We start from the raw sequence: 12,200 nt of genomic DNA on the forward strand, positions 1-12,200 counted from the left end.
CAACTGTTTAGCTGATTCAGCATTAGCCTTGCCTTCATTTCTATCATATTATTGCAGTATTTTATTTTAATGCGGCACTCCTTGCAAACCTCGTGTCATGTCCATGTTGTTTGTGCCCTGCTTGCATTCCTCTTCTGCTTTCTCTGGTGCTGCCATGATGGTTGAACTTTCTCCTGCTGTATTACCGTCACCTCTGCCGACCTCACTGGACAAAAGTGCAACAGCATCATCAAGCAGACAGAATAGCAACTGATCCTATATATTCAGTATCATAGACTTAAGTTCATATTAGCAATTTATTCTACAATTAGAAAAGTACTCAGAGAGCGCAGCCCTCTGCCATTAGCCCTATCTCCCAATAGTACAGACTCCTTCAAAAAATTTCTGGATCCAGATGGTGATCCGGATCACTCCCAAAATCTAATCAGTTCTTCCATTTCTGACATTTTCTGAAAATTTCATTTCATTAAAACCATAACTTTTTGAGTTATGTTGCTAACAAATAAACTAACAAACCCTGTCAATCACATAACCTCCTTGGCGGAGATGAAAATTGATATGTGGCAGAAAATACGATGCGATATATATCGCTGCGCACGCTGTATCGATTTTTCTCCTCAATAATGGGTTGATGTTACTGTTGCTGGTTGGCAGTGGCGTTCATGTGCATATGCTTACGCATGACCAGGGCTTGACTTTTTTGCATACCAGCCACTGTGGCTAATGGTACTTCTAGTGTTTCCACTAGCCACAATACTGTTGTTGGGAAACTATGCGTTATACCAAATTAGGTACTCCTGGCATGAGATAAAACACATGCTCCATATTCCCTCATCAACATGGTCAATATAAGCTCACCTCTTAAAAAGCTCTTCTGTGTACATATGAAACACTACAGAGGTCAGAGAGGAGCTTTAAGGCAGGAGAAGAGAGTCAAGGTCTGTGTTTATCCTCCGTTCTGAAACTTTTACCCTCAACAAATGGAAGCCCGAAGTCTTCACCACTGACATGTTAGCATGCGTTTCAGTCTAGGTGTGTCTCAAGTCACAGTCTCAGGTCACTTATATGTGCGGCTTGAGTGCAACTCAGTTCCAAGTCGCAGGATCCTGAAAAGATTGAGAAAATCTGTAGAAATCTCTGTGAGCAAAGGACAAGGCTGAAGGGGCCCTCAGGGGCCACTGCATTAAAAACAGGCATGATTCTGTACTGAAATCACTACATGGGCTCAGGAACATTCCAGAAATCAATGTCTGTCAACACAGTTGGCCGTGCCATCCACCAATGACAGTTAAAGCTGGATCTTGGAGATAAGAAGCCATATGTGAACAGGATCCAGAAACACCACCATCTTCTCTGAACCAAAGCTCATTTAACATGGACTGAGGAAACATGGAAAACTGTTCTGTGGTCAGAGGAAAGCACAGACGCCGTGTCCTGTGGACTAAAGAGGAGAGGGAGCATCCAGCTTGTTCTCCTGGCTCAGGTCTAAAGCCTGCATCTCTGATAGTATGGGGTTCCATTAGTGCCTATGGCGTGGGCAGCTCTAACATCTGGAAAGGAACTATCAATGCTGAAAAGTAGAGAGAGCTTTTAGAGCAACATATGTTCCCATCCAGACAACGTCTCTGTCAGGGAAGGCTGTGACTATTTCAGCGAGACCATGATAAACAACATACCACATCCATCACAACAGCATGGCTTCACTGGAGAAGAGTCCGGGTCCTGAACTGGTCTGCCTGCAGTCCAGACCTTTCACCAACAGAAAGCATTTGGAGCATCAGAAAAGGAAGTAGACCCAGGACTGTTGAGCTGCTAGAATCCTACATCAGACAAGAATGGGACAACATTCCTCTCCAAAAATCCATCATCTGGTCTCCTCACTCTCCAGGAAGCAAAACTTGAGTAACACCTGCTTTTACATGCACGAAGATGCAAAGAACAACAGGTATACATGCATGATATTGACTTTTTGCTGATGCTTCCAAATTCAATTTAGATTCCAGTACCAACATAAAAGTGTAGTTCAGATCTGACACTAAATCTTTAGGATGAGGATGAGGATGAACAAAAAAGACTTAAGTTGGTGAAGGTCTCTTGGTCCTGTCTAAAACTTTACAACGGTTCAATATATTTACAGCACATTTAGGCAGTGCTTTAGAGCGGATATAGGCTCCAACATTTAGAGCAGATGATATAGAACAATAATAACAGCCCATATAGGCTGAACATGACAGCTGTTACAGGCAAATAATTACAGACAATATAGACCAGTGTTACTCGACCCTGCTCAACCAAAGAGCCAAATAGTTGAAAAAATATCTTTTAAAGAGCCACAAACTAAGAGGTGAAAGTGGCAAAAATGGTTTGAAGTGGCAATAAAAATAAGTTAAAGTGGCAAAAATGGTCAAAAAACACGAAAGGATCTTTATTCATTCACAGTGGTTCGGGTACAAACATTTGAGCTAAAACTCTGGCTTTTCATTCTGTAACTTGTGACATTTGTTCTAGAAAGGTGTTTGCAGACACCTCAGCATTCATGTTCATAAAATCATATACTGTCGGCAGGTTAATAGACCTGTAGAAATCTACACAGCAGCACAGAAATCAGAGTTTTTATCACTTATCCTCCTCCCATGATTCCTTTCTACTGCTCGATACTCTCATAGACTTCAAACTTGTACTGGATGTCGTTCTCCTCCTGCTGCTCTTTTGGCACTCCTGGAAACCTGCCGGAGAAACAATGTTCATTTTTTACTCTGGTATACAAATAATGGACACATACATCAGAGTTTCTACAGATTTTCTCTTGCAGCATAACATTTTTATATAAATTACAACACTCTCAAGATGTAATTTCCAAAATCTTTTACAGGAAAACTTCTAACTCTTGGTTAATAGAAGAAAAAAAGCTGCCGCTTCAAACAAATGAAATAGCTCAATAGCCAGTTATAAAGGCACCTAATTTCCACACTACAGCAAATGTCTCCCTCCCTGTTTTGATTTGGTCTTGTTTTCCACAGTATGTGCTGTGCTTTGTCTCTCAAATACAACCAGCTCTGTTCAGCTCTACAGACTTAGTCTACTTTCAGCAGACAGCTTCAGCAGCAATCTACACCAAGAGACACAAGGGAACGTGCAGAGCAACTGGTCAATTTCAAAATAAAACATCAGATATGGACTAGTGGTGTTGAAAATAATCATTTCCTCGATGCATTGTGCATTGATGCAGAAGCAGCTCATGATTCATACAGACGGACACTGCTTGTATATTTCCCCTGCAGCTGCAAACACTTGAACCCGTTTCCCTTCAAACTTTCAATGCATTCCTCTTATTTGTTTGTTTCCCCACAAACTGTTAAAACCAGCATGTCTTGTATTGCTTAATGCAGTAAATTCAACTATGAGAAAAAACACACAGAAAATACACTGCCTGGCAAAAAAAAAAGTCACCACAAAAAAAGGTCACACACTCTAATATTTCCTTGGACCGCCTTTAGCTTTGATTACAGCACGCATTCGCTATGGCATTGTTTCGATAAGCTTCTGCAATGTCACAAGATTTATTTCCATCCAGTGTTGCATTAATTTTAATATTGATGATGGGAGAGTCTGACCACTGCGCAAAGCCTTCTCCAGCACATCCCAAAGATTCTCAAGGTTAAGGTCTGGACTCTGTGGTGGCCAATCCATGTGTGAAAATGATGTGTCATGCTCCCTGAACCACTCTTTCACAATTTGAGCCCGATGAATCCTGGCATTGTCATCTTGGAATATGCCCGTGCCAATAGGGAAGAGAAAATCTATTGTTTAAGAAAAAACAACTAGAGGTGAGTATTGGCAAGAACCTCACGATACGATACGCATCACGATACATGGGTCACGATACGATAGTATCACGATATATCAGGATATCACGATATTGTGATATATTGCGATATTCTACACAGTTAACTAAGAAAAATATAGAGATGATGTATATGTAAATCACACAATACGTTGGTGGTGTTCCCGCTATATTTCACAGCAGCAAGACAGAGCATGCAAACTGCATTTCCTTTCTTTAACTCGCTGTTTGTGCTCACACAAACATGTGAGCAAGTCGTATTTTACTAACAACTCAGCTAAAATATGAATTTTTATTTTTTACCAAAAAATCGATAGTAAGAGTTGAAGTATCGATGTTGTATTGGATGTCAAAGTATCGCAATATATTGCCGTATCGATATTTTTTCACAGCTCTACTTACAACCTGCTGACGTTTCTCTAAAGTCACGTCAGTTTGAGTGGATGTGAAAATCCTTTTATTTAAGGAATAAAATAACTTGACAGGACCCGTCAGATTTTCAGCCGAGTCTGAAATCCTCATGGGGAAATGTCAGGTTTTTTTTCTCTCACTGAACAAGAGACGAGAGAGCAGAGGAGCTGATAAAGATGTTTGATTTCAACAGGTAACATGGTTTATGGAAATTTTTTAACATAAGCATCAATGAAAAAGGCGGAAACAACTGAACAGTTATTTACATTTTCAAATATTCAGCCTATTTCAATTCTCCAACTTTAAAAGCAGTTAATATTTTTCATGCAAACCTTTAACTAAAAGTAAGATAAATTAAAAATATTTTTCATATGACTTGACATCATTTAGTTAAATTATATAAAAAGAATATTAATTTTGTAAAGAAGTCTCTATTGACATTTGAACTGGTACGGTACCGATACCAGCAAATCAGCACTGGTACTCAACAGTACCCATTTTTAGTACTTTTGTGTATGTAATAACAATTGTTATTTATAAAAATGTTTGTTAAACTTCTGAAATTTGGAGTTTTATTTCTCAAAATCAAAACACTCTAAAATATATCAAAACAACATCAACCACAGCCCACAGCCAAAACCCACAACTCCATGTGACTGTGTTACTCTAGGATTATGGGTAATGTAGTGCTGTTGCTTGAGATTGCATCATTTCCCTGTTTGTTTTTTGGTTAGAAGATTACCATTAAATTAAAACCATATGAGAAAAAAGAAAAGGCAGGCTCCACCAGAGACGATGCTAACATATTAGGATTAGCTGCTGTCTCTGATTGGTCCGCTCATTCTCTGACTTGACTTGAGGCTTTGTACCACGATCCTACGGATAACAGACCGGGAATCTGGCTGATTCATCAGTTTACAGGGTTGATCTGATGTTTGTGGACTCCAGTGTCTCACATGTTGAACCTGTGTGCTGTTCTTACTCTGGCAGCAGACGATATTTTTCCAGACTGATTTCAGGAAGAAAGGTGTCGCACTCAAACTGCTTCATGATCCGTGTGACAAACAGCCTCCTGCTCCCCGAGCTCTCCATCAGCTCCTGGGGAACAAAGAAGACAAAATATATATCTATATTATCCCCCACATTCAGTCTGGAACACTCATCATACATTTAACCATTTTATCGAAAAATAGATTTACAGTTGTAGTTGGTGGAGAAAGCTCCGCTCTAAAGAAGCTCTGTGGGTGAGTTACACTGCTTTGACTTTCCACAGAGTGCATAGCTAGAAAGCCCATGTGGACAGATAGATTTATGACAATGTGCATTTCAAAAATTAAATTTCAGAAGCAATAAATCCACAGCAGCATGAATCTGAATATGAGGGTGCAACAAGCTTTAAGGTATAAAGGAGGAGGCTGGGGTGGAGGAGGTGAAGCTTTGCCAGCAGCAGCATGCATCAGCAGTAATAAAGAAGGGATTAGTGAGAAGAACTTCATAATATGCAGCTGTGTTGGGAGAAAGAGTTTTGATTGGTTGTGGGAGCTGGGAGGTAATAATTAGGATCAGCTGGCCATCAGCCGATCGCAGCTGGGTGTTTGACTTCTGTGACTCATATTGCAAATTTGATATCAATTGCTTTATTGAAGGGGATTATCATTTTAAGTCGATTGTTTTGATTAAGGAAAACACATAAAACACAAAAAGGAGGATCTTCTAAAAAAATGATACTGCATAATGTGCATAAAATCTCTGCTGCTGCAAAAATGAATGTTTTTGGTATTAGTATTTGACACATCATCCTGCATCATCTAGGGTTTGAACTCTTTTGTGCAATTTGAAGATGAGGATTCTTTCCCTTTGCTGTCATGAATTAAATGCTTTCAGGATTTTTAAAAGTGGAAAAAGTATAGAGTAAATGTACTAAATCTTTTATATTTCATGGTACATCAGCTTCTATGTCTTAACGTAATGACAAGGTGCTTGTGGAGGAAGACTGATCCTCATGTCCAGCTTTAAGGACTGATGGACTGTGTTGTGAGGAGGACATGACGTGACAGGCCAGTGTTTTTTTATTGTATTATGGAAGCTGTCATTCTTAACGACACTACAATGGCGCAGGTCCTTACAAAAAAATCTCCATTGTATGTCTATTTTGCCCCTATTCCCCCATTTTTTGCCACCTTTTTGCCATTGAGATTGTGGCTCTTGCAAAGGCACTTTTCAACAGTTTGGCTCTTTGGTTGAGCAGGGTTGAGTAACACTGCTCTATCACAACAAGGATTTTGACCTCTTACAGATAACAGATTACTGGTGCTGATCTCACATAGGTAAGTTGATCCAGTCTGCAGCACGTGACCATGAATGAGACTCAAGTGTCAAACAACATAAACGTGGGCAGTCTGGATGCTCCGTACCTTGTAGAGAGAGGTTCCTCCTATGACCCAGACCTGGTCGGCCTTGTCTGAAAGCTCAGTATCGACGAGCCTGAGGGCGGAGCTGAAGTCTGCAGCCAGGTGATGAGCACCTGCAGGAGGCTCTCTGAGGAAAAGAGGAGCTGAATCAGACATGGTACAAAACCAGGGCGAGAATCTGCCATTGTAGATCCATTGAAATCAGAACCAGAGCCAGTCCTGATGGCTTTAGTAGGTCCTCTTTCAGTTAAGGTTGTATCTCTCTCTATGGAGTCTGGTGTGATTTTAATCGTTATCATTTGGGACACCAAACTGTAGTGATTATTTTTAACCGTGTTGTCTCGCCTGAACTTACGGTCTTAAAAAGCAACAGTTCAAGTCACAGCAGAAAAACACATTTATAGATGTTTTTGAAAAGTGGCAGCACTTTATAGGAACTTTCTAAGGAAATCTTGCTGAATATTTTGTGAGTTGCTAGAAACTCGAAACAATTATGAGATGTTCACTAACCGTGGCACAGAGACAGAAAACTACAGGGCGGACAGAGCAGAAGGTGGGGTGTGTGAGAGCGACCTCTAGTGGATTCATTTTTTATATCCACATGCAACAGAAGCACATGACGGCTCTATCATTTTATACACACGGATCTAGGATCATACAAAAAGGCAACAGAAATGAGCCATTAAACTCCACAATAGACATTTTTGGTTGGACCATAAAAAGTGGCTAGCAGCACTAGTTTCACATTAGAGAGAAAATATTGCAAGTGTAGAAGCAGGAACTGTGAGAGAGACTCGTACTTGCACTGCCTGCTAAGGATGATGTTGATCCTGTTATTTAAAGGTCTGTTCTTCTCTGGGATGGAGAACCACGTCTTCCTGCCCATGATCACCACATTCTGTTTACCTGCAGGAGAGAAAAACGTTGATTTTCTCCAGCATGACTGCTTTGGCACATACTATCCAATTTGGGCTATTTCGGTGTAGTAATACATTACTTTTTGTTATTACACTGATGTGCAACTCATAAAAATCCCAGCATGCAACAGTTACAGTCCTGACTTACACTATGAAGATGGACAAACAGATGAGAAGATCTATGCAGTTTTAATATTTTGGATTCTACTTCCTGCTCTGTAGTGCCTAAAGGCTGAATTATGAAATATATGTGAAGAATCCTGTAAAACGGCCGGTGTCCACAGGCAGCACATTTAGCAGGGGCAGTGTTCATTTTCAGTACAAACCAAAGAAGTCCAGCATTTTTAGCTCTCAGTACTCTGAGCACCAACCTAGTGGAGAACTGCAGCCCCTTAAAAAGCTCATCACGTTCATAAAAAAAGATATATTCTTTTATTAGTCCCACAAGGGGAAATTCCAAAAATGTATGTTTAATGAAGCCCAGTGTCTTTATATCTCACAGTACCTTTAATTCAGAGTAATCAGCCTGATAAGAACTGATCAATGAATGCAGAAATGAAACCAGGTTTCTGGCTGTCAGAGGGAGGAGACAGGCAAACTCTGAGTATATTAAAGAAAACTTTTTCCTTATTAGGTTAGCTCCAAACACTCAGTCACCACAGTAACTGTGGGCTGCTGAGCTGGAAACATTGTAAAGTTTATGAGATTTTGGTGCTTTTTCCATGGAGGAAAAACACGCGTTATCACACTTGTGTGTAGTCCAATTCCAGCTCGGTTCAGTCCAGTTTTGTGGTATAGCTCATTAAACTCTGATCTTACCCTCGTTTCCACAGCTGATGTCTATCCAGTCTCTCCCTTTGTGATGGGAATTCTGTCTCTTTTTAGAGATCCAGACCATTTAGCTCAGCTCAGCAGAGTTGATTGTTTGGCTCCAACCGCTCTTCATTTGGTACCAGTTTGGCTTTTTAAATGTGGTTAAATAACAACAAAGGATGGAGGAAAGGAAACTGGCTCTCAAACGAGAGCTAGCTACCATGGCTATCATAGAGCAGACTTGTTTGTGAATGGAACATCACCATCCGGTCTCTCATCCCACAGGGTTTATTCTATTGATAGTACATCCTTGTTGTAATTCAAAGCATGTTTGTGACAAATGAGGATGTTTTATATGTTAAAGGGGCTCAGCTAGCCTCATAGCACAAAACAAGACTCCCCTAGACTAGAGCTGGGCAATTAATCAAAAAAAAATCACAACTGACATTTAGAGCCTCTAACCGACGTAAACCTGCCGTGTTAATTATGTCAATCTTTTCCTCTTTGCTTGGAAAAACGTGACTTTTTATGAAAAACATTTTCATTTCAGCTGATGTGAGTTTTGATTTCCGATGTTTCGATGAATAACCAGAAATTGTTCATCTGAGCCTGTTAAATATTTACAAAACAAACAGAGCTGGAGGTGGGGGTGGAATACTCGTTCATTTATCTTAATCCAGGTAAAAAAGTTAAATTAATCCTGATTTTTATTTTTGCCAATCGCCCAGCCCTACCCTAGACTCTTGTCTCCCTTCATCTGGGTAGACGACGGTAGGGATCCTGCAGGACTGAGTAAAATGCCCCCCTTAGCCTGGTAAATCGGTTAAACTGTTGAAAAAAATCATTGCTTTGTAAAGTGTGGGGATCATGCTCAGTGTCTATTGAGTTTTTCTGATAATAACTGCAGCGTACATGTCCATTTAGAGCTGTAAAGAACAAACTTTCCTCTGTTCCCATTCATACCCGTTGGCGGTACCCTACTTCCTGACCCCCAGCGCCTCATCAGAATCACAGTTTCAAAGAACCTGTTTCTATGATTTTATTCATGACAGAAAAAAGGACTGAAACGTGTGGACACGCCAATTACAACTGCAAAAAGCACAGGTTAACAACTTCAGACCTCTTTCATTTCATAGGTAACAGTCTAACTCCCTCCACTCTTCTCATGTAATAACTCACAAAGAAAAGCAGGAATCATATTTCAGAAGCTGAACCCAGCAAGTATCTGGATTGTCCGTTTTAAAAATGACTCTATTAACAGTTCTCTGGCAGAAAATAGAAACGCTGGCTTTGCTTCCAAAGGTTTATAACAGGCGCTGGTTGTTCACGTCATGATTCCGACTTAAAAACCTTTACCCTCGGATCATATGGTGAATATTTAACTTTATTGACCCTAGAGAGCAGAGTTAATGTGGCTCACCTTCTACGGATGGAGTCGATGTCATCTTTCGGAAATGTTTGAATTCATTACTGTATAGAAAATCAAACAAAATTATCGTTTAGAATATTAGACAGCAGTTACCAACACCTTCAAGACACAAACAAAGCTCCTTTAGCATTGTCGTTCTCTGACTGGTGTTTCGGTTTAAACGGTGACCGTGTTAACTTCTTCTCGAGACCGACTCAGCGTGTTCTTGATTAAATTAATCACGATGAGACCTTTTTGGCATGGCATTCAAACCTCAGTAAAAGGCGTTTATTGGGACGCTTTGGAATCTTGTCACCACGACAACCACATGCGGATAAGGCTGAAAGCCATCAGTTAACACGGTCGCTTTCTAAACCGTAACACCAGTGCTTACTTGAGTCTGACGGGATGCCACGGCAGGTTTCCGTTCATCCCGATCCCCATGTCAGGACACACCGCCACGATACCGTTCAACACCCGGGGCATTTTCACACCGAACAAACACGGTCCGCTTCTTTGGCTCCGGAGTTTCAGCAGAGATTCCCGCCAGGAGACGTTACGGAAAACACGGAAATGACGACTCCTTCTTCTACGTTTTGATTTAGGGCAGCTGGAACGAGCTCAGTACAACACCGCCACCGTGTGGCGTTAAATTAAAAAAGAAAACATTTTATGACATTTGTTTTTCCAATTCTAAGAATACAGTGAGACATAAATCATAATCATGTCATAAATCAGAATTCTGAGATTAAAGGCAGGTTATTGACTTTTTTCTCTTACTATCCTGACTTTATGAATTGTAAAAAGTTGTACGGTACGTTCATTTTTGTCAGTAGCTCTAATCCTCCTGTGCAGTAAGCATCCATCCCTTTACTCCATTTCCTTCATTAATAAATTCCAGTTCTTGAGATCTCAGCCTATGCCTCTAGTTTCCTATAGCTAATAACACTGTTTTATTGTGAGGAGTAAATTTGGTAAAATCATGTGAAATTAACTTTGCATTGTTACTGTGATATAATAATGTGCATAAGTCAGGATCTAGAGCAGTGATACTCAACGTGTGGCTCATTATTCCCCCAGAAAACCTTAAAAAGGAAACTTTGACCCCAGAAATTATCCATTGCAAGTCACATTAATCAGTTTGTTTCCCACTCTTACACAGTAGGCTTTCATTGTCAAATTTATTCATCAACCTCTACTTTTTGTCTGTATATTTCCATTGCCCTTACTTGCAATTTTTGCTACTTTTAATTTTTACTGCTTTTAGCCCATTTTGCCACTTCTTTTTGACACTTTCATCCTGCTTTTTGCAATTTTTTGCCCCTTTTTTCCATTTTTTGCCCATTCAAGCTGACTTTTGCAATTAAATGCCACTTATTTCCTACTTTGCCACTCTTTAATGCTTTATGCCAATTTTCCCACCTTTTTTTGCCTTTTTGCCCATTTTTGCACTTTCTCCCAGTGTTTACCACTTTAAGGCCATTTTTGCATCTCCTTTTTTGACACTTTTATCCTTATTTTTGTAAATTTTTGCCCCTTTTTGCCACTCCTTGTCCATTTAAGCTGCCTTTTGCAGTTAAATGCTACATAATCCCCATTTTCCCACATTTTTTCTGTTTTTTACCCAATTTAGTTACTTTCCAATAATTTTAGCCACTTTTTCTCCCAGTGTTTGCCGCTTTTTGACCGTTTTTGCTACCTTTAACTTATTTTAATTGCCACTTTTCACCCATTTTTGCCACTTTCTGCCTATTTTTGGCCATTTCTCTCCTAGTGTTTGCCCCTTTTTGCCTATTTTTGTCGCTTCTTGCCCATTTTAGCTGCCTTGTTTTCTGATTTTTGCCACTTTTGGACCGTTTTTGCCACCTTCAACTTATTTTTTGGTCACTTCCAATCCCAATTTTGCCACTTTCTGCCCTTTTTTGCCCCTTTATGACCATTTTTGCCACCTTTAACTTATTTTAATTGCCATTTTCCACCACTTAGATTGTGGCTGTTGCAAATGTATTTTTCAACAATTTGGCTCTTTGGTTGAGCAGGGTTGAGTAACACTGATCTAGAGAAAAACACTGACTCATTATCATGCAACAACAGTCACAGACTCAATTTTAAACATTTCAGAGAAACTTTTCAATTTATGAGGTTATTCAATAAACATAACCATGCACAAAGTTTATTATACCTGAAAATCATGCTTATAAAACTCAAAATAGAAATATTAAAACCAGTCCTCTTCTCATCATTTTTAAGATTCTTCCTTCAAGTAAAAACATTCTAAGGGAAAATATCTTTTAAATAACCTATATTTATATTTTTTGTTCTTAAACTATTTGGGGGTTTTTAACTCTCAAATTCCCAACAAAAATTCCTCACAGATTCACGGCGTTATGCTGTTA

The 12,200-nt window shown here is 39.7% G+C and overlaps 1 protein-coding gene across 1 annotated transcript; it reads right to left on the minus strand.

Moving 5' to 3' along the window:
* Positions 1-2,404: 2,404 nt before the first annotated feature.
* Positions 2,405-10,391, minus strand: dhfr (dihydrofolate reductase). The gene is made up of 6 exons (XM_041787971.1): positions 10,199-10,391; positions 9,817-9,866; positions 7,467-7,572; positions 6,670-6,793; positions 5,238-5,353; positions 2,405-2,726 (listed from the first exon to the last, which is right to left on the minus strand). The coding sequence occupies exons 1-6, from the start codon at positions 10,288-10,290 to the stop codon at positions 2,645-2,647; spliced, it is 570 nt and encodes a 189-aa protein (XP_041643905.1). The 5' UTR covers positions 10,291-10,391; the 3' UTR covers positions 2,405-2,644.
* Between the last annotated feature and the right edge of the window lie 1,809 nt (positions 10,392-12,200).

This window comes from Cheilinus undulatus, linkage group 5, assembly GCF_018320785.1.
Source record: "Cheilinus undulatus linkage group 5, ASM1832078v1, whole genome shotgun sequence".
Classification (NCBI taxonomy): Eukaryota; Metazoa; Chordata; class Actinopteri; order Labriformes; family Labridae; genus Cheilinus; species Cheilinus undulatus.